Raw genomic sequence first — 26,921 nt, 5'->3', positions numbered from 1 at the left:
CTTCTTTACACCTTTGATTGAGGACTGTGTGTCATGATCAGAAGAGTTTGAAATTGAATTTGAGACAGCACCCCCAGATTTAGCTCTGATTTTAGAAAGAAAAGCGAGTCTCTTGTTGGCATTTTCCGGCTTAGACCAGCAGTTCTTCGCCAAATGAGGACCGACACATTCATCCGGGGTACATTCATTTGAGGACTTCTTGACTTGGCGAGCTGAAACCGAGTTGACCTCTCTGATTGCAGAGCAGGTCCAACCATGTTGTTCTTCGTACTTTCGGAGGTACGTAGCGACTCCTTCTCTAGTCAGAGGCACCACGGAGTTGTGAATGTACTCTTTTGTTTTGACAGAGAGAGATGGGATAGCCCCCAACAGCATTCGAGCGGATTGGATGTCTGATAATTCACCATTCAAGCAATAGAATTCTCAAACTAGGTTTTCAAATTTATCGACAAAGACTGAAAGAGATTCCGTTTTCGAAATTTGACAAGCGTACAAAGTCCTTGTGACCGCTTCAAGCTTGTCCTTGGAGACACGATTATGATAAGTTTTGAGAAACTTCCAGCAAACATAAGGATCGTATATGATTTCACAGGCGTCTTTGGGATCCGTTAAATGATTTCGGGTTCTGACTTTATTGGTTGAGTCCAATCGGTGGAGAACGAAGGTGGTAAGATTAAACCTGGTCTTCTCGTGTTCTTCATCAGATAAAGCAGGTTTTCGGTAGTTCTCAATTTTAAAATAGTTGTGAAATTCAAGTGAACGAAAAACTTCCATCAAGGACTGGCTCCACTCGATGTAATTTTCATCGGTAAGATCATCTGAAACTTTATACTTGCTCAGAGCGTTGTTCATGATCTGGGAGTACTTTTGAATTTGGTCACCAAAAACTCGGGATTTGACTTGATCGGTCATTTTTGAGGAGACAGGTTCTTCCAAGTTCGAAGAACCAGCAATAGCGTCTGATGACAGGGGATTTGTAAAATCTTGTTTTACCGTTCCAAAGGAATCGGTGGAACTTGAAGGACTAGAGCCTTCAGTAACAGTTGAATCGTCCTGAGAATCGTCAACAATAGAGGGGTTGACGTCTTCGGAGTTCATACAAGAAGAAAGGTACTGGTCGAATTGATCGTATACACTCTCGCTACCATATAAAGTTCTCGACGAACTGATTCAAAAGAATCACAAAATGACACGGATTTGAATCTGTAGTACTGTGGAAATAACCTGAGGGCACAAGTTATCGCGTTAGACTACAGCTCAATCTGCTAGGTCAACGTCGAGAACACTTGACAAACCTGAGGGCACAAGTTATCGCGTTAGACTACAGCTCAATCTGCTAGGTCAACGTCGAGAACACTTGACAAACCTGCGAGCTCGAAAGGGAATGAGGAGCGCGCGTAAGAGGTTGTAAAACAAAGTAAAAATGAAATAATATCTAAGTGAGAGTGATGTATCAGTAAAAAAGTTGTATACGAACAAATCTTGAGAATGAAATGGAGGAGACTTACTGATTCTTTTCGACAAGAAAAGAATCAGAAAAGAGGGAGAAAGAAATTTACAACAGTGAGCTGATATCCCAAAGAAAAACTTTTCAACGCCCCCTTGCTTCACAATTTCCAGCTAACCCCTTTGGTCCATTCTTCCACCAATGTTGCCACACACACCCCATTCTTCTGACCTTGAATACATCTCTTCAAATGACCAAATCGGGAAATGATCTTTGACCACCTAAATAAGATACCTTAACTCTTTAACTACCTTGTATCTTAACAATTACAATACAAAGAAAGATATTTTTTGGGTACATATCAAAGAGAAGTATTGATACATAAAAGCACTGAGACACCTGGAAGAGAGCAAAATATCCAAAAAAACAGGCATCTTGTTCTTAGATCTTGGGGCTTCAATTTTGCAAATATATATTGGTCAATGTACTCACAATAAAGGTTGAAAATCATCAAAGAACTACCTGTAAAAATACCTGAAATTTGGCCCATAATTGTGAAGTGAAGTCAAGCTTTTGCAAGCTGAAAACATCAATAGATTTTGTACAGCCCTCGATTGTGAGTCACTGAAAGGCAAGTGTGTCTTGGCAACTTGAGAATGGTTTGGATTGGTTTTGCATTGGATGTCAAATGGATATCCCCCTTTTATTGAAAAGTGATTGAGATACCACCAAAATTGAGATAATGTCATATCAACACCCCCGGCGCTCCGCCCAAGATAGCGCAAGCAGAGCGGTAGCGGACCGCGCATCCCGCCCGCGCTAGCCCTTTTTCTATATAGCGGGTGTCATGCATTGCTATAGCTATGGCAAAACCCAAAAATTTATAGCGGGATTGAGATCTGCCCGCCATACATAGTGTTTTTCCGCTGTGCTATCACCCGCCATAGCAACCCTGAGCGCTTAGCGACAGGTAGCACCTCATAGCAGGATCCATCCGCTTCTTATCATCATTCTAATGGAATGATAAACCAATCAATGATGAAGGTATGTTTTCTATCTCATTCCCTCATCTTTAATCTTGTCTTGGATTCACTGTTCAAATTTTGATTTCAGGTGGACTCTACATTGATCAATCACTTCAACTTTGATTTTGGATTTCTATATGTAAGTCAGTTTCATTTTGATTTCCTTATCATCTTTCAGCTTTACTCTTTTAAGTTTTGATTCTGTATCTTGATGTGTAAGTCTTTCTTTATTTCCTTTTTATTTGTTCTTGTTTACTGACTTCATCTTCTTTGTTTTATTTTTTTGATTCCTTTTGTTTCACTTCTAGGCACCCCTTCTATCTCATCTCCTCCTCAACTCTAACCACCTCCACTTCAATATCACTCTATTCATTAAGGTCAGCTCCGACCAATCCTTGCATTCAAATTTTCTGGTGGGTTTGTCTTTTCATTTATCTTCATTTTATAATAACAATGTCATCTGTGTTTCTTTTCTCCCACTCTCTTCCATTTCGCTTCTAGGGTACTGATTTAGGCTCAATGCCTGCCCTCTCCGACCAACTCTGACCTCCATTTAACTGCTTCCATTCATCAATTACATAAATTGGCCACGGTTTTTGATTTCATTTGCGATCTAATAGTTCTCACCTTCCATAGTCAACAAAAGCTTGGTTTACACTCTATTCCCATTTGAGGGAGAGGAGACCTGGTGTGTCTTTTGTTCAAAGTTCTTTGTAACATGTATATGATTTTCTGATTTTGATGAGTTTTGATGAGTTAATTTTGGTTGGAAATATGATATCCATGAATGATTCTTGATTCTTGATGAGCTTTGATGAAGTTTTTGAGTTTTATGATGAGAGTTTTGATTAGTTTAGTTTGATGAAGAAGTGAAGTGATTGGTATAAAAACCAACACACAGACACACACTTATCAAATTTCTCAGAACTTCAGAATAGAATAAGACATTTCTTGTCTCAATTTCTCGATTTCTTGATTATTTTACAATTCTTAACATATTTCATCTCACTTGAGTTTCATCCTTAAATTTACAATTTTTCTCAATTTCTTGAACATTTGGATCTTTTGAACAAGTCTAAAAATCTGCGTTGCTTCAAGTAGATATTCAATACCTTTTATGTAGCAGCTTTAATACCCAAATCTTGTTATCAATTCATTGAAAAGATTGCATATTACTATTTAGCAATAGCGAACTTGTAAAAGAAGTTCATCTCTTCAACATTTTGATTGAACTCTCATAAGCCAATTACACAAGTCCCAAGACGCGCTTCTAAGCGCTATGACCCATGAAAATTGCACATAGCGGAGTGGAGCCCTTGGATCTTGTGCACCGCTCTGAGATCCCACAGCGACTCCTAAAAGTTAGCGGAGCAATTGGGCGCTTTATCATAGTGCCAAATCGCTCCACTCACAAATTTGGCAATTATAGCGGAGCAACAGGGGTGTTGGTCATATGACATCATATAAATTTGTACAAAACTGCTCCTGTTTCTCTCCACCAAGAATATATAGTCTATTAACCTTTATCATGGAAATTGACTGAGTTATTGAGGTTTGAAACAAAAACCAATCAAAAATACTATTTTTGTACTAGAGGTATGTAAGGTTGCTTGAAAGCTAGATCAAGATGAATTACTCAATAAAACACCTTTACTATACATGGTTTGGAAACTTCAGCATATTTCTTCAAGCTGATCTTTGACAATGCTCTATTCAGAATCATCATAGCTTTAGGGTTTGCCAGGTTGCATCAAATTGAAGATCTTACCGTCCCAGATTCAAAAGACCTTCAAAATTACTGGAAGACCATCCAACACTCTTCTCTAATCTTTTCAATAGTAAACTTGATTGTTGGAGTATATTCATCTTTACATGCGTATACTAACAATATAAATACTATGTCTCTAATTTAATTGCCTAATCACTTATGTTGTGAATATATCCATTTTGTACTCACATGATTTAACGTAACCAAAGATTGTATTGATGTTCTTATATACAGCCATTCCAATATTGCTTCTCGCACCCTTTTGGAAAGAAAAAGTGTGTGAGCTTGAAACCTAAGTTTTAACCGGTTAAAACCCAAAATTTGGCTGTATTGCCTTGAATTACAGCTGAGTTTGAAGTTTTATTGAGTAAAAACTTAGGGCCTGTTCAGCTGCGTTTCCCAAAAAGTGTAATTTGGTTATACAATTTACCAAACAGTCGTCCAAAACAGCTATCAAAAGATTTCCACGATCATGATTGAACTTGACAAAGTTCAATCAAGAGAGGGGCAAAAAGTGTTTTTTGTCTGAAAAACAGCCTCGAGGCTGTTTTTCAGATCAGTTGAATATATTGTGATATATGATCTGATATATTGATCATATATCGTTGCCAAACATCACCTCTTTTTCAAAACTCATAAAAGATTTCAAATGAAAAAGGCTTTTTAGATTTGGTGATCTATAACATGTTATAGAGTTTTACAAGTGTAGCCAAACGGGCCCTTAGGTTTTGACTTCTTCTTTTTCAAAATGGAGCTACAAGCAATAAGGGGTTTCAAGTTCAAGATTTTCCGTATTTTTACGTTTGAAAAACTTGGACAAAGTCGTAAATTTTACGTAAAATATTTTTAAAACCGGAGACCTTTTTATGTCTCCCGTTTTAAAATTAGCATAAACATATGCTTCTAAAAATCATTTGGTCAACAATTTGACCTTTTCAATCATGGTATCGTCCACATCATCAAAGATGAGATTGGTCAAGAAGGCCATCTTGTCATTCTCTTCAAAGGAAATGTCGCCAAATCTTGGAACAATACGTTCACTGCTTTGATTTGTTTTACGACGGTAATTATTTGATGTGCGTGATTTTTACAAACGGTCAAATTTAAAATCTTACGGTGTTGTATAAAACTTGAACAAATTTTTAAAAAATCGTATAAAAGATTTAAACTTGAAACCCCTTAATATCGGAATGGCTGTACCTTGTTGTCTGATTCAAAGGCTTTCTTCTTTTACAAACTATCAACAATACCTCATCCCTAACATCTTTCAGCGTTCCTTCAAGATACCATAGACTGAGTTATTTGTTTCTCTTTGTTTCTGATTAGGATTCTCTGAATCCTTTATTGATCATTTAGGGCGCGTTCACTTAAGGAATTTCTGACCAGAAATCACATTCTGTAAATTTTTTAATGCAAAAATGAAACATGCACCACCAAATAGACACTTTAAATTTTGCAGAATGTGATTTCTCACCAGAAATTGCTTAAGTGAACACACCCTTAGTATGTACTTTGGATTATTAAGGAGGCTCAAGTCAAAAATTTTGCGGCCTTTTCTCAAAAAATTGGGGAAAGTTTTTTACGGTACCGTGCTGTAAAAACATTTTCCCAATTCGTAAAAAAGGGCCGTAAAAATTTCTTTCAGATCTCCTTCTGAGCAGCAGATTTACGCAAATTTGCGTAAATTTGCTTCTCAAAAAAATTTGGGATGTTGTATAACTTTTCCCAATTGCATAAAATTTTGTGTAAATTTAAATTTTATGCAATTTAGGGGATACAAAGTTAAAACTGGGAGTTTTTTTCCAGTTTCCCAATTTTCAAAATACAGCCAAAAACACCAACTGGGAAACTGGGAGAACGTGGGAAAGTTCCAAACACAGCCAAAAACAAAAACTGGGAAACTGGGAAAAAAATCCCAGTTTTAACTTTGTATCCCACAATTGGGAAAAGTTTTTTACCATAAAAGTAGTAAAATATTTTGACTTGAGCCCCCCTATTGTTAAAATCAAGCCCCCCTATTGTTAAAATCAATTCACAAGTCATGTGACATAACTTTGACTTCATTGACTTTATCATCTTGAGAATAATTAGATAAGATTAGAAAAGCTGGCTTATATTTTGTAAATCATTGAAACTCCTGAAACTCCTGAAACTCCTGAAACTCCTGAAACTCCTCAAACTCCTGAAACTCCTGAAACTCTATGATGATCTTTACCGAGTTTTGAAGTTGTAACATACTTTACAGTTTGGTTGAAGACCAAACAATCTTTTGTCTCACTTTTAATTTTCGAAGAAATTCAAATAGACAAACGAATTTTGAGTAATATATGCACCTCAATCGGTTGACTTGTAAAATAATCTCACAAGGTTACGATCCCTCAACTTCATGATATTATCAATCTTCATAACTCGATAAGAAGTCATACATGTTTTGGAAGATTTATTAAAAATACGATAGGAAATCCTGAATGGATGAATTCTAATCAAAATCTATTAAACTTTTCAATCCGAAATAAATATACATCGTTCTTCAAAATAACACAAACTTCCAAACCCAGAAAAGTGATCTTGAAAGATTTTTTGATTTTTCTTTTTGCCTCGATCCAATAAAAAAGTATACACCCGATCCCCAACACTCCAGTCCAAGTTCTGTCTCTAAAGAACATCACACTGCTCATCTGTGTCTCATTAATTAATTTGTTGATTCTGATATCAATCGAGATCCATTAGTTCCAAAGATAAATCTAACAGTCACGTCATCTCTTCCAAGTAATTCTCTTCCTTCGAATTGAAATTCATCAGACCGTTCATCCTGATGACTTAGACCAGCCATAAGTTTAATCCGTTTAGAAGGATTATCATCTTTAGGATCTATATCAATGTCACCCCGATCATTTGATTTTTCACGTAATGAGATTTTTAGTTTGGTAAGTTGATCGGAACTTGGAAATGGTCCTGTGGCCGATGAAGTTGATGTGTTCAGATTTGATATTCTTCTGGGTTTTACTTCGGATGGAGATGTTGGTGATTGATTTGCTTTGAGAGGGGCTGCTAATGAGATGAACAGGTCTAGGATCGAATGACATATATCTAAGAAGATGAGTTGATGGAAATTAAATGTGGTCAGTAAGAAGTATCGTATCATCAATGAATCCAAGTAACGTATTTACCTTCAATATCATCTATATCTGTGTCAAACGCTCGACTCCACCCTACCTCAAAGTGCGGTTCAACCTTTTCAGCTTTACTACCAGATGCGCCAAAAGAGTAATGATGATGATCGGGATCGAAAAAGGAGGCCAAATAAAGACAAGCTAAAGCAATGATATGAGGAGGATAAGTAAGTGCAACCAATGTGCGATATGAATCCACAGCAAGTCTAAAAGCAAGATGTATAAGTCCTTTACTAGAATGCAAATGACGACCAATAGCTACTACATAACCAAATAAATCTTTACCACCAGCTAATTTACCAGAACCGAAATCAAAACAAACGGTTTCAAGTAATAATCTTTCGATTCCAACTAATTTACTTCTTTCTGAATCGATTATTGAAGGTTCTGGTTCTCCTTGTCCTGTACCTCCATCTTGAATGTTTCGTATCACCCAAGCTGTCATTTGTATATCTCTTAATTTTTTTAATGTATCTTCCATCTTGGATGCTAACATTAGTGATGAGATTGAAACTTCATGTGGGTTAAATGATGCGAATGGAAAGAAAAGATGAAACCGATGATAGAGTAATTGAGCTGAAGCTATTGTCCTTCGTGGACTACGATAAAAAACAAGATCATAATCAGTCAAAAGTTTCAAACTTGCCAATCGATGTTGATCTAAGGAAAACAGGCCGAGGGGCTAGTTCAAAGAATCCTTACAATCCTAATCGCATTCCAACCTTGTCCATAAAAACACAAGCTTGTTGTCGCGTAGCTTCAACCCTAGCAGGAGCAAGTTTAGCAGACTGAATCTTAACCATCCTATCCACCTCTGCTAAACTAAAATAAGCCCTATAAGTCTTGATCACACTACAAGGTTCAGGTGCTTGGAATTGTGGTGGCGGAGGAGGGTATTGTGAGGGATCATATGAGATATTATTATGTAAATTAGGATCGTAGGTCGTTCTAGATGAAGTAGGATAAGTATCATGATTCAAGTATGAAGGAGCTTGAGGTGGAAGCATATGACCATGATTCTGATTTGAAAATGATGGATGAGTTGAAGGTTGATATCTATGATGATTTGATACGGGTTCTCCTATGATATTTTGAGAGTTTGATTGATGATGGAATTGATGATTTGACCAAGATTGTGATTGTGATTGAGCTTGAGATTGAGATTGAAATGAGTTGGATGTCATGTTTGGGTGTGATTGAATCGATCTTGACTTGGGTTCACTCACACTGCAGATGAGCCAGGTCAGAAATTGAAATGTGACAGTGGAGAGACATGGTCTAAAATTTAGATGTCACCTAACTTGATTATGTAAAGTCTCTCAAATTTGATCTTGGGGTATCATGGGTCCTTTTCCCATAATGTCATCAAACAGTACCAAAATTCATTTGGGTCTATAAAATCGTAAGGGGGCCAATCAAGATGAAGATATATAGAAAACGACCAACATTAATTGAATGATAAAACCCTTCATGTGGGTCAGACCTCATTAGAGTACCACAAAAAAGTCCATCTCCTTCCCAATTCACAAGACTGTTGACTCTAGCCAAGAATGGTATAGATTTGTTTTTTTGCCTATTTTTGCTGCAGTGTTCCTAAATTGCCACTGATCACCAATCCCATGCAATGATTGGGTCATATAGATCCTATATTTCAGTGTGACATCACATTTCTTATTCAAACATGATGAGATTAACATTATGCCCACTCACAAATCCAGTCACATGTACAGTCAATTCGGAAAAGCTTGTCACAGGTTCCCTGCCAATTTACTGGAGTTTTGTGGGCAAATTTGGCCAAGCTTTTGTAACACTACAAAAATTATAACATTTTCTGGGCAACAACTACAAAAAATAGGCATATTGTTCCTGGTGTTGAGAGCTTCAATCTGAGTACGTTTTGTATTTTTAGAGTGTATATTGTTGAATGTACTAAGAAAAAACCCCATGATCATCAAGGCCCTTGGTACATTTACAAATTCCCCTTTTGGCTATATATACTGAATTGACATTGACCCATTTAGTCAAATGAGAAATTGCACTTTGACACTTGAATCCTTCCGACATAAAATCTACAAAGCAGATCTTGGAACTGCCATACTTTATGAAAGGGCACATTATAAGGCATTGTGCCAGTAGGCTGTGGGCCAACAAATAACAAACCACATAGCTGTATGAAACACATTCCGGGCAACAGACTGTGTGGCCAAGATCTGGCATGAGAGCATATGTATTGCTATCAATTGAGAAACATCACAAAATATGATGGAAACACAATGTCAAACCCACATTTCTGAAGTTCCCTCAGAAGACTATATGATAGTATTCAGAAAACCATCAAGAGCTTATGAAAATACTTTTTCAAAGAGTTGATCACTTCCTACTTATTTCCATTTTCTTTGATCATTCAAAAAAAATTGAAAACAAAAAAGATTGATACAAAGTTGTTCAAAGAGTTATTTACTCATTCCACTTGGTCATTTTTTGAATATTTTTCAAAAAAAGAGCACATGTATTAGTTTGGTATCAATCCAAGGATCTCTGTGATATGGTTCAGGGATTTGGACGCTTGCCAATGAGGTATGCAAGAGTGCTATGACACTTTGACAAAACATTTGAATGGATTGGGTCATGTTAAATTCTCCCTGTCTGAGTTGGTTCTATGCCTTGGCTGCATCATGACTTTGTTATTCCGTGCAGCTTTGAATGCTCTCAAAATTTGGCTCCTGAGTTTCATGACAACATTCTGCATTCTGGAAATGCTCATAACTTTTGCAATTCTTGGTCAAAGTAATCAATTTTGGGCTCATCAGAAAGCCAGAGCTTCTATAAATGTCTTGATAATGAATCAAAGCTTGGTCCATGCCAATCCTTGACAGTCACATTGTCAAGAATACACAAGGAGTTTTTTGAAAAAAAAATGATAAGTGTTTGCTGATAAGGTCGGCTTATATTCCCCTCGTACAAGAAACTCTGCCAGCGAGAATCGCCAGCCGTTGTCTTTTTGTTTCCTCTATAGATTTGGGGTTTATCTACATACATACACTCACATAGATAGGCATACAAAGCAAAAATCAATCTCTAGCTTGTGTATTCACATAACCTCCTCATGCATCTCTGTCTTGTGATACATGACTATTTGGGTTCAAAGTAGTATTCTGGCTCTCTGCAGCACTCAAGACAAGTAGCATGGTTGAGGAACTTGGGAAGTACTTGAGAATCAGAAGGGATCAGACCAGCTGGCACTGCGCAGCCGGGTAAATCATGTATGAGATCTCATGTTGTCGGTACCGGGTCAACACTGATGATCGGTTGAAGCATTCTGACACCGCGGGAATGATTGAGTTCAAAACCCGATTGAGCCAAGTTGCGGTGTCCGAGTCGGCAACTTTGCTCAATCACCAATCTCGTTCACATCACGTTCACAATTCGTTCACAGGTTTCCCTCCAGTTACCCTCCACAATCTTAAGTAACAATCATACAACAGAAAGTCTGACAAGTCATCAGTCTTTGACATTTGTTGTTAATCTAATTCATCTTTCCAATTTTCATCTCAGTGCTTTCACCATGCCCCATGAAGTATTGTCCCATCACCATCATGTGGGTTGCTAACCAACAATGTTAAACAACACTGTGTGTTTATGGCAAATCTTTTTAGAGACATGGACAGTGAATTGTGCTTATGTCAATCTTTTTCAATGTTCCAGATGCTCAACCAACAAAGAAAGGAGCTCATCAAGGACGAATTGAAATTTGATCTTGAATACATACAAAGGCAGAGTATCAGTAGAGCTCGGGGGAAACCTGTGAACGAATTGTGAACGTGATGTGAACAAGATCCGTGATTGAGCAAAGTTGCGGAGTCGGACACCGCAACTTCGCTCAATCGGGTTTCGAACTTAATCATTCCCGCGGTGTGAGTTGATCATTTTGAAATTCTCTTGGCAGTCACACTCACACGCACACTCACACTCTCTTCGTTAGACTTCAAAACATTCAAGCTTTTAACATTTTACAATTTTTCATTCAAGACAACATACTCAAACAGAAAAAAGGCGATGCAATCAATCGGATCCAATTCTGATCACATTGCTTTAATCTTCAACTGCATTCACTCACGAAGAGAGCTTTGAAGGCTTCCAAATCATCACCTTATATCAAAATCTTAAACATGGAATCATCGGCTTCAGTTTCAGCCTCAGGTCAATGAGCTTAACTACTCAAAAGACTGACTTAGATCTATCCGTCTCTTCCTACTGGAATCTGATTTAGTCTGATTACTTCTCCAGACCACCAGACTTCAGGATCACGGCCACATGATTACTCTCAACCTCATGCAAACCATCAATTTGCTGTCGAACAATTACCTACCTATACTGATCTCAAAGATCAAGAAGGTCATCGGTTTGGAAGATGGAAAAGTTGGATCGAAAAACGAGCACGGGAACGTGTTCACGAACGTGATGAAGAACGTCGAGAAGTTGCGGCCCAAGGTCGAAGCTTTGGAACTGGATGGGACCCACCTGATTATCATTCGACTCAAGATCATTTAACTCCGGAGCCACCCACCCCAAATTTCAATGGACAACAGCAACAACCAAGGCTTGATCGAAATCCGTCGATCATCTCTTCTCAAAATGAAACTGCTGCTTTTGCTTCTGCAGCTCAGCATCACAAGACCGCTCTACTTCGAGCCTCTAAAGGCTTCTTGAACCCTCTGTCTGCAACACCCGCTCGCCCTTTTCTCGAACCAGGCCCAGGCGCAATAAATCTCACTCCATCCACCTCCGTTCATCAGATTGGGTCACGATTTCTACCCCAATTCAACTCCCAACCACTTTGTGCTGTTCCTCTTCCATTAAATCATCCAAACTTATTCGCAGATGGTCGAAGGGTAGAACGTTTTTTGCTTGTGGGAACTGCAGATGGTCTTTATGTTTGTGATCTGGTTCCAGCTCTTTCCCATACGATCAAGACGGATTCAGTATCAAGTACGGACTGTAAGATATATAAAATTTGGGATGGTATGGGTATACATCAACTTGAAATTGCTGTCGAAGAACCAAATGCAAAAGATAAAGCCTCTAATGCTACAGGAGCCATTTCAGGAATCCTCATTGCTCTCACCACTCAACTCTCTGATTTAACATTGGATACCAATACAGATGGGCTAAGTAAGTCAGTAAAGATGTGGCCGCTACAGTCCATGATTAATTTGGTCAAGTTTCGAGCTTTTAGCGAGGTCAGTTTCATCTACTCTCTTTTGGGCGCTTGACCGAACTATAGGTCCTGAGTTGATAGATTTTCTGATAGTTTTCCACCTTGTGGAGTTCTAAAATTCGCTTCATAGAACTCTGAATGTCTTGATTTATATGAACACACAACGAATTCTAAACGTATGTCAGCCTTGTCGGCGGGTACTCATGCGTTGGCTGGGTTGAAGTCAATGTTTGATAAAGGCAAAAGTAAAGTTGATCATGGAGTTACTAGTCGAAAGCTATCCCTCGCCAACTCACGTGCTCAACTCGACCATCATCAATCTGGTATGTAGATCATGCTTGTTTCGCGTTCTTCATGCAGCTTGGTATTTCTGAATTCATGATGACCTTGTATGCTCGGCTTGACAGATTCTTTCCCAACAAAGCCTGCGACATCCTATCTTGAACTTCCACTCCAATGGGCAAAACAGTTTATATCTCTCGACCTCCCTCGGATCAATGCACATGGCCCAATCTTATTCATCAAGCTGGCACGTTCTCCCATACCTGGGTTCAATTCTCTCAATGATGCAATAGACGGGATGGACTTTGATGCGATTCCTATGGGCCTACGCTCTCGTTCATTCTCTGCTAATGATCCTGATGGCGAAGATGATTCCGACAGCGATTTGTCCAATAATCCGAGTCATGAATCTCCGAAAACTCTTTATTTGATCATTGCCACTAAACAGATCGTATTTGTCCTCGAATCGCTTCCCGGTCCCAAACGAACGTGGCAGTAAGTACTAAAACCTCTTTTTTGCTCTGAATCTAAATTATCCATAAATCAAAACCAATGACCATCTTTCTGATATATGATCTCTCCTAGACTATGCTCAGAGATGGCAGCGCCGTTTGGTCCCAAAACAGTTGACTTAATCTCTTCTCAATTCACAAGACCCAGTAATCCAAGATCATCAATGATGTCAACTGCGCCTAACTCTCGTAACTCGGTTCTTAGCACCCGTCATAATGTCGCAAGTATAGGGAGTGGAGAAGGATCAGTATTAGTGACCATGAAAGAATACGCCGTGGTGATCAGCTTAAGTGATCTTTGTGTAAGAGAAGTGGAATTCCAAGGCGCGATGTCAACTCGTCAAAGTACTAGTGCAGCTGGGCATATAGGGAATGGTCGAAAGATGACAGGGGGTAGTTTGAGTAGTCTAGCTAGTCTCGATAGTGTTCAGGCTACTCTGATGAACTTACCTAGACCTGGTACAAGTAGTTCTTTGAATTCAGAGACTATCTTGACGGGACGAAGACTTGGTGACGGCAATGGCACTAGAGATGATAGTTTCAGAGTTGATAGCCGTAGGGTTAATCGATCGGCTAGTGATAGACGATGGATCGGCTGTGAGGAATTATTAATACCGGTTACCTTACCATCACGTGATCAAATAGGAAATTCATCAAGAAATCGAATTGTCATGAGATCTCTCTATCTCCTTACGCGTGGTCATTTAACGCATGTGGTTTTGAGTCCATTGGGTAACGAATCAAGTGCTAGGAAACGATCACAACGAAAGTCAGAACAAACTTCGCATACAGTTAATAACTCTGTTGGCATTTCATCTCCTATTGTTCTCAAACCGATCCATACCTTCACTTGGAGAGCTGCACCAGTGAAGGTTCGAGCTCATATCATCTCTACACCCAAAGAATGGAACTTGCCCTTACAAAAAGGACCAAAGTCAAAGCCAACGGATAAAAGTGATGAAACAGATGAACTGTTTTGTTGTTTAACTGCTTTTACAGCTACTGGGATTGAAGTCCAAGAAGGTTTTATCTCACTCAATTCATTAAGATCATCATGGAACTCAAATCGAGATGGTGATTTAAGTATAATTTCAAATCGAAAATCGAAAACTTCATTCTTTACACCTGCAAGTCAACATTTAGGTAAATTATCAAATGATTTAAAACAAACTATGGATTTAAATGATAAGCGTACAGAAAAACACAAGGATTTAGGATCAAAACAAATCGATAAAGAGATTACAGATATTAGTTCTTATGATTATAGTGCTAAGATTGGATTTTTATGTGATGGAGGAGCTTGGTTTTCAACAGGTAAGAAGAGAATTGGATTAAATAGGACAGATAGTCATGATAGTGGAGATTCCAATTTAACCGAAACTGGCGATGGACCAGTTGTGATGGATAGGTTAAATGATGATGTACAAGGTCAATTTTTTTGGAAAGAATCTATGGGTGAATGGAAGATTATGTATATTTGTCATGATGCTAGTTGATCAAGATTGGCTCTTTGCTATGGTAATTTCCGTTTTTTATGATGTATGTATATCTTTTTTATTAATGACTCTTTTTTCAAGGAATTTGTTTAGCAATTTTATGTTGAAGTTCATATATATATATAGTTATATAATGCTTTGAGAGGTTTTTATGATGTTCCGGTAGTCTTTTTCTTTCTTCTTCTTTCAAGGTTCAATCATTTTGAATTGCAATCATCTTCTGTTTTACTCGCAGTTGTGTTTGTCATTAACATTAGATCACAATGTTTTTTTTTCAAATTGCATAGTCCACCATGAAATTATAAGGAAGGAATTCATCATTCAAACTCAATTGTGATAATCATGTAAGAAAACAAAAACAAAACAAGATTAAATTCTTTACACCATGTATGGTGTGCAATCCCTGGGTCTAAAAGACCAACACTTTCCAAATTGTGAGCTGGGATATGTGGCTCAGAAATTTGTTACAGTTTCTGCTGCGGAGTATATGGAATGTCTCCTTTGAAGGTTGAATGATCTCAATAGGGAAAGAGAATCTTGTACTCAAGGCTTGCTCTTTGGATCTGTGAAGCTTGGGCTCTGTGTGCCTGGATTTGTCAAGTTTTGTGATCACGGGTCATGGTGTGCTCTCTTTTCAAATTCTTTGTAAATCTGCCTAGGGAAAGATCAAAGCAAATTTAGCTTGCTTTTGGGAAGTCAGGTGTTATATGTACACCTTTGTGCGGCTTGAAGATGTCACTTTGGGGTGGTCTCCAGTGGAGGGCAATGAGGAGGGGTAACTATTCTTCATTCTTTTTGTTTTATCCTTCATCTCTCTGTCACAAAGGATTCACCTAGCAAAACATTGAACTTGTTGACTTTCTATTGACTTCCTTGTAGGCCAAAACCTTCACATACTTTGTCAAATTTTTGAATTTTCACTATTGTTGGAAGTTGTTCTCTAGGGATTCTTTTACTTGTCTTGTACCCGAGTCTTCTTTTACTCAGTCAACATATCCCAGAAGGGCTTCCCACTTTGTCATTTTGCTTCAAGTCACAGCTATTTGTTAATTAATTCATCCCACATTCTGTGCATTGGTTATCATCTTTCTACTATTGAATGCTTCATCAATCTTACCAATAGCAAGTCAAAGCTTGTTTCTTCTCTTCCTATCTGCCTCAATACCCCAGAACTTTCCTTTCCTGCCTCAATCTCATCTAGCCGGCAACCATGGCCTTGAATAAACCTTCTCTTACTCAATCCTCCAACCACAATATGGCTGAGGATTTCAACACTAGCTCCAGTGCTCAAAGATCCAACACTGGGCACAGTGGCCTTGTCTACTTCCCTTGTGCCACTAACATTCATGACTGGTTAGCCTTCCCGTGAGTTCATGTTGATCCCCTCCTTCTGGTTTTGATCCCACCCCAGACTCTAATTAACAACAACAACCCCAGTGCCCTTTCCTGTTCTTTGTACTACTTTCCCTTGCAAAGAAGGCATTGCCAACAACACCATTTTTGCTATGAAAGCTTTGTCTTCATGGATTGCTCAGGGCATCCATCAGAATGGGCGGCTAAACCAGGTCACAGCTCCTGAAGTCATCAATGCTGAATTGCCATGCCAAGCAGCTGGTCCTATTCATCATCACCAACTTACCACACCAGGCAGCTGGTAATATTCTTCAACACAAATGGACACAACTGTTCCTTTGTAACTGCTCTCACAGCCAGCATCAAATTGGTTCCTGGGTGGAAATAACATTGAGAGTGGAATGTGTCATCAAATCATCTTGCACTGCACATCTGAACCAAAAAGAAGGCATAAAATCATTTTAGAATCATTTTGAAATCCTGTTGAAGTGGGTGGTAATCTCTGGCCTGCCAGTGACTAGTAACTGGGGCTGTGATATGTGCATACATCTGAGTAAAGTCTTTGCTATCAGCTACATACAGGTCCGCTCAGTTATCTGCTCATCGAGATAAGCAAATCACAGGTAATATATTTTGCAACTGTGTTCATATTAGGACAAGCATTTCAAAAATTGACTACATATATCACAATGGCTACTCAGGAAATATTCATGAAGGCGTATATCAGTATAGTGGTTAGTTTCTAAAAGCAAGAAGTTGGGTATTTTGACCAAAGAGCTTGTCAGAGGAACAAAATGTTGAAATAATGTATCAAATTGATTGACGGATGGTCAAGAACTTTCTGTGACATTATGTAGTTCAGGGATTATTCAAGTTATCTTTTAAATAGAAGCTATCTTCAAGAACTAATTATTGTGATTTTATTCAACAATTAATTTACTCATGGTTTTAGTATGAAAACTGTCTTCAAGAACTAGTTTTGTGCTGAGATGTGATAGTTATTAGTATGAAAACTATCTTCAAGAACTAGTTTTGTACTGAGATGTGATAGTTATTAGTATTTAAATGATTAAGAAAGTTTCCTTGGATGATCATATGGGATAGTTGGATTTTTGATTTTGGGTTTGAGCTTGTACTGTATTCTTATATAGTGGCCAGGACCCCCGAAAGCTCCCCCTGAACCAACCAATGTAAAACCCGGATTTTGAGAATTTTCATACCCAAAGATCCCGGACTTTTGGAGCTTTCATACAAAATTGGTTGGTAACATTTCAGTACCAAAAATGAGCCCCATGGTATGAAGCTGAGATTTAAAAAATCATACCGGGCACATCTGTAAGATGAATGACTAAAAAGCCATTTCCATACCAGTTTGGTTGGTAACATGACCAAATCTTGACCACTCAAATCATACCAAACACGTCAGTAGGTTTAAGGAGAGCTTTCCAGGGTCCTTAGTGGCCTCTGTTTACCACAAGATTCTTTTTCCCTCTTGTTGAATGAAATAATCTGAAGGTATATCTGTTTCTCTTGTAGTGTTCTTCATTTGTTTACTAAGTTCTTTTTATTTGGTTGTATACTTCCTTTTGCAACTTCCCTCTGTCATGTGTGAGTGGCTGACCACCAGGTTATTGAAGAACTTACTTGGTGGTCTACTGAAAGATTCCTCTCTTGTCCTGACCTGGTTCCAATAATTTTCTTCTTTCCATCCTCACTATCACCATTGACACCTTTTTCAGGATGAAGCAGGTCCTGTTGGGACAGTACCCAAGCCATCAACATATCAACATACACGTAGTGACGTAAAAGCTATGGTTTTTTGTTTTTAATTTCTTAATTTTTTGGTTTTTGATTTTTGTTGTTTACCAATCTTCTGGTCAAACGTGTGGATCATCACCTCTGAAATTGTCGATATGAAGCCCTTACCATCGGATCTTAAAAACCAAATGGTTGGAATGCACCTAGCAAAGAAAAGAAATGTAGATATCAGCCAAACTCTAGGGTGTCCAGTCACCACAGTCCAATCTGTCCTCGCAAAATATAAAGCGGAAGGCTCACTTGAAGGCAAAAAACCATCTGGCCGACCATCTCTATTGAACAATCGTGATCTCCAACATCTTGAGTGTGATGTCAAAAAGTCTCGACGGGCTCCAATGTGTGAGATAGTCCAAGGATCTGCAACAAAAGCGAGTGCTACTACAATTCGACTTGCTCTGAAATCCCTCAGTTACAACTCAAGAGTAGCAATAGTCAAGCCCTATTTGAGTGCTAAACATAAAGCAGCACGTCTGGAGTTTGCAAAACATTATGCGGTGTGGACGGTGGATGATTGGAAGAAAGTCATTTGGACCGATGAATCCACCTTTGAGATTGGAAAGCCATATCAAAAAGTTCGGGTGTGGCGAAAAGTGGCTGAAAAGTACGATGCATCCTGTTTGGCGCCTTCTTTCAAATCAGGCCGTAGTTCAGTGATGGTCTGGGGTGGATTCATTCCTGGACACAAGCTCAAGCTCGTCATAATGGAGCCTGGTTGTCGAAATTCAGAAAACTTTATTGAGCAAGTCTATGAAAAATCACTCGGCCCTTTTCTACACGACTACTCCAATATAACAATCATTTAATCTTGATGGAGGATGGAGCCCCAGTCCATCGCTCTCAACTCAGTTCAAAGTGGCGTGAGAATAAGGGGATTGTGAAGTTAAAGTGGCCAGCACAGTCACCAGATTTAAACCCAATTGAAAATCTTTGGTCCATCATGAAATCCGAGATTTCAACCAAGCATCCAATCAAGAATTTAGATTCTATGAAGGCCAATGTGTTAGAGGCATGGGAGAGTGTGCCTACTGAAAAACTGGAACATCTAGCTGCCTCAATGCCTGAGTGGATTCAAGCTGTCATCACAGCCAAGGGTGGATCCACCCCTTGGTAATTAGCCAGGTAAAATACATTTTCTTTGCACTCAAAACCTTTGTCCATACATAATCTGATAGACAAGATGCTGATCTTTAGTTCTCATTATCTCCAACAGGTAATATTGTATGTGTAATAAAAAGTTGTGGCACAATTTGTAAAAACAGATTGACTTTGTTTTTTTAAAAAAAATCAAAAAACTGTAGCTTTTCCGTGACTACGTGTACATTGTGGGCCAATGCCATGAAACTTCATGCCAATTGCATCAAGCACCTTGACTCAAACATTGTCACTTCAAGAAATATGTGGCTCCAGCATCTGCAGCAAAGAGGGTGGCATGTCATGAACCAAATCAGTCAAAGCAACAAGCAACTCCAAGTCACATTCTTCTCACCCTGGCAACCTGCCCTGGTTTCCAAGTATGGTGGGGATGTTGTTTGCTTTGAATCTACTTGCAATGTTTGTTTGACTTTCTCAAAATGGACCCTATTCAAACTCACTTAAGTTGTCACTCTTGTCATTTGCCATCCCACAACTGGAAGTGGCATCCCTGTTGTTTGGTTCCTAACTTTGGATAAACAATTGTTTATTCTGTCATCCTTACTTTTTGATTCTTTTACATGTGGCTCCCCATGAATTGACTATGCAGGAAAAGCATCACCCACTTGTTAAAAAGGTCAAAGGACATATTTGAAGTTTCTCCCAAGTTTTTTATGAACAACTGCGCACTGCCGGAATTGGTCAGGGAGACAAGTGAACACTCTGAAGCATCCCACCACCTATTTTTCCATTTCCATTTACTGAGGGCCATTTGTGCCACAGCAAAAACCTTGGTACATCCCTTTCATTGTCTATCTGACATATCTTCATTCTGATGGCTTATCAATTTTTCTTTCCTTGAACAAACCATGACAATGGGCAGGCCCCCCAGGACAAAGCCAACACCATGCATAAGGATGCAATGGGTGTTAACAAACATCACGGGATGAATTCTAAGCCAAGTATTGCAATCAATGCAAACACTTTGTTCATTGCTTCCACACTCAGTGGGTTGATAATGCCAAGCATTGCTTGATCTCTGAAAACAACATCCCCATTCAAGGCATCCATACTAAAAACTTCAACAAAATCTACCACCATCTCCTCAGATATAACTTCCTCGGCTGCGCGTCACTTTGCCAAACTGATGACATCATCCATATGCTAGTCAAGAATGCCAACCCCATTCTTTTGCCAAATGATTATCATTGCAATGCTTGGCTTCCACCCTCAATGATCTACCATATTACAGGATATTGCCAAAGGTCTACCCAACAGCTAAACTGACAAAGCTCTTGAGACCCTGTGTGTCACAGTTGAATGCAGTTCAAACAGGAAAGTAAGATTGTCCTATTTTGTCCTACTACCAAACATTTAACCACCCATCTGTGTAGTGGATCATTGGAAGCTTCACTAGACCAGGCACCATTACCTATTTAATCAATACTACACCCTCTGCCCAGGGTTGAATGGGTTTGCTCAACAATTGCACCTGCCTGTCCTTTAAAACATGTGCTTGTGAGGAAAGTGTGGTGCAATGTTTGTGAGACAGAATCTCACAAAATCAACAACATTTACGGGATACAAAGTAGAAGCCGAGCACGTGCCCGGCTTTGTGTCCAGATTTTTTTTGGCAGTAAATTCGAATTCTGGGCCCGGACTTTTGCCCAGAAAATCAAAATTTACTGCCAAAATAATTCCGGGCACATGCCCGGATTCTACTTTGGATCCCACAATTGTTTCTTATTTCAATCCACAAATGATTGTGGATCTCATCAATATCACTGTTTTGTCCGCAACTTCAACAACTTGCCTGAAATGCCTTTGTCGCCTGTCCACTCATATCAATCAATTCCTGGGCTTTCCAAAAATCTGTACACAAAAGGGTACTCTCAACCACAACATCATCAACCCCATCAATTTCATGCTCCGAGTCCCAATTGAAATATGTGTCTCTGTCAACCTCCTTTGAGCCTTCACACTGTTGTTCCATAGTCACACCAGCCACATCACAATCCTGTTCAAGGCCTATTGTCACATACATTGCAACACAGTCCCGCTGAAACAGCTTCTACCTCTGGTTGGCTCCCTGATCTTGCAATGCAGACGTTCGGCTCCAGTGGCAATACTTGTATGGAATATGTGATGTATGATTTGCACATTATGCAATCAGCACCACTGGCTTTGCCACCAAATCAGCACCCTCACATGCCTTACACCCATTCACCTTTCCTTGTCCAAAACCCCTCCCCCAGACTTGAAGTATCAGGGTCTTGAATGATGGGATAGAAATCACACTGGGGGCATGGCCTTTTTTACAAGGCGCGCCTACGCGCCTGTTCTTGGAATGTTATTTTGTAAGGAAAAATTGAGCCAAAATCGAGGAAGAATCAATATGTCTTTTGATAATTTCAGATCTTGAACTACTTTGATGAACAAAAAATGAGATAGCGGGAGAGATATGGGATTGATTCGCATAAGCTTATCATGTGCTTTTGCAAATCATGAGGCTTCCCATCCATCACATTATCACAATAGGTGCATTTCGCTCCCTGTTATCCAACTGATTGTTCACACTCTTTGGCCATGAGAAATTGGGTCCAGCAAGCGGATCAGCCTGAAGACGGTGGAATCCACTTGGTAGGTGAGTATTTACTATTCTGTTTGTGAGAATGTTTATTGTGTGTCTTCTGAAATTTTGGCATATTGTTGACCAGATAAAAGATGAAATGGCAGTTGAATAGGGATCAGTACATGAATTCAGAATGCTCCTCGGTAGGATCAAATCTAACAAAGCCCCCCTCGCCCTGTTTGTTAGGTCTGAATACCCGTACCTAAAGGCGCGCCGACATATTTTTTGAGTTCTTTTTGTTGCGCACTCAGTGTGAGATAGAAAGAATGAAGGCAGCTCTGTCGAATTCATTGACATTAATAATTAAACACAGACATTGTAGGAAATCCGTGCGAGGGTAAGGTGAGAAAGATCACAACATTGATAAAATATGTACAAGCTGATCGACGAATCTTATGAAAGACTAGATAAAAACAAGATACCCAAGCAATTCATTAGATGATTTGAGGGAAATCCTTAATAAGAGATGACAGTTCCGTGTTCTTGAGCTCATGCTAGTAATGAATGACAACAGTAGGAGAAGGAACGATTGAAGAAAAAAATCCTTTGGTTAACAGATCTAAAGTAAGAAGATAATATGGAGGACGTGATCCGTTCACATTGTAAAAATATAACTTGAGTTTCCCTGATAAGTCTTTAAATTTCAGAAGGCTTTACGGATGACAAGAACTTGAGCCTTTTGATATCGAACCCCGACTTGAGCTCGTTGAATCTCGACTGGTGCGGACGCCTCAGTCTTATGTGCCCCCTGGATCACTACGTCGTCCATGTAATGACTTTCAAGCTCATCTGAAAGACTTCTGGTACAATCTGTTTGATCAGATGTATGAGCACTCTCGGAAATGATAATATCTAGATCGGTGCATATCCGCCACTGGAAAACATCAAGTGTGATACAAAAGTCAGGCGCGTAAATCAATTTTGTCGGGACACGCGCCTCATATGGAAATGTTATAACTTACACTTTGTAACAGTAATGCGAATGCTACTATCACTCCAGATACAAGATAGAGCCAAGAGCCCAATGACCTCCATGTAGAGCTTCAAAGAGATTATTTCAGTTGTTGAAAAGCAGAGGGCACTGAGCGAGATGATAACTTACTCGTCAACTACTTGCCTGGCTTGAATGGCAACCAGTAGACAGACAACGATGGTGTACGTTATTGAAAATGCCATAACCGAAAAGTGACAAAGCATGTAGACTTTATGTTGGGAAGTTCCGTCATGTGAGTTCCATCTACTCCTCCTTAACGATGGAAAATAAAAAATAGATTTCAATTTCACTTAACTATATCCTTGCCTGAGCGACGCAGCGACCTTATCGGGTTTCCAATTACGTTCAGAGTCAGAACCAGGCTGCTCAGAATCAGAACCAGGCTGCTCAGAGTCGCAGCCAGGCTGTTGAATCTTGGTCTGGATAGTCGTCGATCCCAATCGATCAACTTGAGTAACACTATATCGGAGAAGATTGACCAGACACCAGCCCGTGGTAACAAAGAACTGAGGGGTACATAAATTCTTTGATCTGTAAGTTTGTTTGCCTTTGATCTGGAAAGCTTACAGTGAGAGTAATAAGGCCAGTAGAGAACCAAAAGTATGAATTTCCTCGAAGGAGACTAACGAGCTTCTGGTTAACATGTATATATTCTCTCAAGATTTCAAACAAGAGCTTGAATTGAATTGTTTCCTTATTATCTAGTTGTTTTCCATCCGAAATAAGACGTTCTCGCAAAACAAGGTACATCTTTGACTCATTCTGGTGAGCCAGACTGAGAGATACTTGCCAGGCAATGGTAGCTGTAGTCATCATGATGGGTACAGATAGGTTGAAATAGTTGACGAGCTGCGGATGATTGACCAGGGGTCTCAGTGGCGCCGGAATTCGGCGTAAAGGTGAACATAATCTAATGACGAAGGCAACCAGCAAATAAAAGAAAACAGTGAGAACAGTTGATGAAAGTATGCTAAGACACTCAAGAGCTTTCTCCCTTCCCATATGTGGTCAAGCGGCATCTGAGTGTTTGAAGATGTCGAGAATAGAAATAAGACCCACACAGTACATAACCCAGAGCAGGCTGAAAAATACGACATCCATCGTGTCAAAGAAGAGAGATGTCAGTACAAGTGCGTTTGAAATTGTACGGCGTGCAAATATTTGAGAGCCATCATACTTGTTGTCCAATATTCGTAGAATCCAAATAGCCACATGATTTGAGCGCTATGATCGACAAGATGAGTCATTGGGTTGCTATGCTTCTTTGATTGGTCAAGTGAGATCCCACTTACAGTACCTGAAGGTTGATTTTACGGGCCACCGCTGGTGATGTGAAGGACGCATAATCGAGATAGGTGTACAACAGGCATACGATGCTACTGACTAATTGGGCCATCGCAACTGATAGACAGGGAAGGACGTGTCCATTCATACACAATTCAAACGTCCAACTGAATGAAGAGACAAAGCCTGCTCACCTATCATCACACTGTTCACGACCCACAAAGGCGTCGTAACTGTGGTGAATGCGACTGCTATCAGCCATGTAAATTGAGCAACTAGAACAAAGATTGATGCTGACCATGACTGATATACACTCGTTTCCAGATCCAAAAATACTTTCGCCGCTTAGATCGACTATATACAATCGGCAAGACAATGACAAGGCAGCAAACTCCTATGATCATAGAGTGAACCACCGCAAATCCTGCGAGAATTTTGAAAGTTGAGGGTGGGACTGGGGGATAGCGTTTTCGCTGTAAAAGAAAGAACAGTCATACTTTGGGTCAATTCATCCATCTAAGCTGAAAATTCAGCGGATCAATTATTTGTAAAGATATCCCCATTACCTCGAGGTATTCAGCACCATGCGTATAAGGGTTATCACCGGGGTGAAGATGGACGAGAGAATCAAGAATCAACTTAAGATCAGACGGCATCTTGTGATGTGATAGCTGGGATAATGTTCAATCTTTGATCGTGACTCGTAACACCGCGACTCGTAAGTTAAAGATTGTGGTCAAGTTTGGTGCTCGCTAGCATCGGGTCGTATGGTACTGCTCGGATGAAGACTGGGATTTGCGAAGCGGGTGCAAGGTGTTTGATGGTGTAAAATGTTTGTTGACGACTTAAAGTTATCCCTCTCAGGTCACGACTCACAGGTGCTTCGGGCTGCCCAAATGCCATTATTATTCATCCATGTATGTATGTACGTACACAATCGAATTCAGTCGAATTCTCTTTCTAATGAAGCTAGCCGTGAGATGACGACAATACATAGAATAGCTGATGTTTCCCGACCAACCAAAAATAGAGAGTGGTTTGTTTGCAGTACTATGTATGTTGTATCGTGGTTGTATCCGTCATGTTTTCTCAAGAAATCAAGTTTAATTGTCTACATACATAAGCGTCACGACATGAAGTCAGAACACCATGTCAAAATGACTTTAGAACAGCGAGGAATCAATAAAAGTATGTAAGTATATAGATGTATGATGACAAGTGCAGGTAAGGAAGGATGCAAAGAACTTGATGAATGTGAATTGTTTTAAAGCTGAAATAATTAGGCACCTCGCCGCCACGAAACAAGGTGGAAAGCAGGAAAGACAAAACATTTCAGGAAGAGAATTCCCTTAGAGCATCCCCAACGCGCCGGGAACTGGAAACCTGGTACAGGTGTCACAAATGACACTTGGACACCTGAATCTCAGCTTCAGCTTCAGAGCATCTCCAACGCAGTCGGTATCTGTAAAACTCATACACATCCGAATTGGGCCTGCTGAAGAAGTACAGCAGGCTGTATTCGTTTTTGAGAATTGACTACCTCCAACGCGCACCTGAGGTGCCCCCACCCAAGGTTATGCGGCTGCCGTAAATGCCAGATACTTATCTTCCAAGTTGATAATAAGATGCCATCAATCACAATCGATGATGTGATCATCGATTGTGATCGACTGAATGCGGGAATAAGATTACCACGTTCGTCCAATACGCGGCAACTCTGTCATTCCTCTGTCATTCTCCAAACGTCAAATTTTTCCTAGCGATTTCGAGAACTTGACACGAGAGAACCGCGAAGCTGAAAACAAGGGATCACACACATGGCAACTTGTGACAAATCATGTGCGCGCTGGAGGTTGGTTTTTGTGGCCAAACCGCTAAACGTAAATTACAGCTTACGTTTATGTCTAAATGGCTACGTTAAACTTACGTTTACAGAGTCGCGTTGGAGATGCTCTTCAGTAGGCAGCACCGCGCAAGCTGAATAAGAGATTCGGTTTTCTACCCCTGTCTAAGGATAGGACACGATCAGATCAATCGCATGGATTGGCCGCTTGATCTGATCGAGGTTGTGGTAATGTGTGCTTCAAGCTTTGAGATAGGACACAAAGGAACAAAAGAGGCGAGTTTCGTGGTCTCAACGTGTCCAAATCGTGAGAAATCACGTTTTCCGAGGTTTCCGGCTCAGCTAGAAACAATTGGAACAAACCGTACGTATTCCAGCTGGCGGAATAAACGAAGTCGCACCCATGGCCAACTGTGCGACTTTTTACTCGCGCTGGAGGCTGTTTTTCGGAAAATCTTTGCAAACGTAATTTTGACATTACGTTTCTGTCAGAAATGCTAGGTAAACCCTATGTAAAGGTTACGTTTCCGGCGGCGCGTTGGGGATGCTCTTAAATTTATCCAAGTCCCACGCTGCTTCTCGCACGCTTTGAGCGCAGCGAAGGACTTATAAGTTTTGAAAAAGGTCTGTCCCAGTCTCAGAGAGGGGAACAAAAAGTCTCCATGGTGCACGAAAATCCAGAATGAAAATTTCTCCAGCCAAACTTGATTCCCCTCACAGGCAAAAGCGTGTCTCGTTGGTCATTGTCATACTTGAGTCTCTCGCTGCGCCATGCGCTCGAAGCGTGCGAGAAAGCAGCGTGGGATTTGGACAACTATTGTCATATAAACGAACCTCGAGGCATGAGAAAAGAACAAAAAGGAGTAATTCACCCTTTAGAGCATCCGCACCGGCTGCTCAGACCGGCTCTTGTGAGACTTGACCCAATATCAATAGGGGTTCTCA

The 26,921-nt window shown here is 39.8% G+C and overlaps 5 protein-coding genes across 5 annotated transcripts; 2 read left to right on the top strand and 3 right to left on the bottom strand.

Annotated features, from left to right (window-relative positions):
* Positions 1-423: 423 nt before the first annotated feature.
* On the bottom strand, positions 424-912 carry MELLADRAFT_61622 (uncharacterized protein; the record flags this gene model as incomplete). Its single annotated transcript, XM_007407751.1, has 1 exon — positions 424-912. The coding sequence occupies one exon, from the start codon at positions 910-912 to the stop codon at positions 424-426; it is 489 nt and encodes a 162-aa protein (XP_007407813.1).
* Positions 913-6,544: 5,632 nt separating this feature from the next.
* Positions 6,545-8,597, bottom strand: MELLADRAFT_115914 (uncharacterized protein; the record flags this gene model as incomplete). The annotated part of the gene is made up of 3 exons (XM_007407750.1): positions 6,545-7,330; positions 7,411-8,012; positions 8,116-8,597. 3 exons carry the CDS (start codon positions 8,595-8,597, stop codon positions 6,933-6,935), a joined length of 1,482 nt encoding a protein of 493 aa, XP_007407812.1.
* Positions 8,598-11,529: 2,932 nt separating this feature from the next.
* MELLADRAFT_71352 (uncharacterized protein) lies at positions 11,530-12,326 on the top strand (the record flags this gene model as incomplete). The annotated part of the gene is made up of 2 exons (XM_007407815.1): positions 11,530-11,613; positions 11,701-12,326. Coding segments are annotated over 2 exons (657 nt in total), but the record flags the coding sequence as incomplete, so codon positions are not given.
* A 1,725-nt stretch (positions 12,327-14,051) lies between these two features.
* MELLADRAFT_71351 (uncharacterized protein) lies at positions 14,052-15,251 on the top strand (the record flags this gene model as incomplete). The annotated part of the gene is made up of 1 exon (XM_007407816.1): positions 14,052-15,251. The coding sequence occupies one exon, from the start codon at positions 14,097-14,099 to the stop codon at positions 14,919-14,921; it is 825 nt and encodes a 274-aa protein (XP_007407878.1).
* Positions 15,252-22,115: 6,864 nt separating this feature from the next.
* MELLADRAFT_115912 (uncharacterized protein) lies at positions 22,116-25,036 on the bottom strand (the record flags this gene model as incomplete). Its single annotated transcript, XM_007407749.1, has 11 exons — positions 22,116-22,729; positions 22,818-22,896; positions 22,958-23,057; positions 23,145-23,268; positions 23,417-23,759; positions 23,909-23,930; positions 24,027-24,073; positions 24,142-24,250; positions 24,328-24,366; positions 24,432-24,606; positions 25,010-25,036. 11 exons carry the CDS (start codon positions 25,034-25,036, stop codon positions 22,499-22,501), a joined length of 1,296 nt encoding a protein of 431 aa, XP_007407811.1.
* Between the last annotated feature and the right edge of the window lie 1,885 nt (positions 25,037-26,921).

The sequence above is a fragment of the Melampsora larici-populina genome (assembly GCF_000204055.1).
Source record: "Melampsora larici-populina 98AG31 unplaced genomic scaffold MELLAscaffold_10, whole genome shotgun sequence".
In the NCBI taxonomy this organism is placed as follows: domain Eukaryota; kingdom Fungi; phylum Basidiomycota; class Pucciniomycetes; order Pucciniales; family Melampsoraceae; genus Melampsora; species Melampsora laricis-populina.
This window is presented reverse-complemented; position numbering and strand designations above follow the sequence as displayed.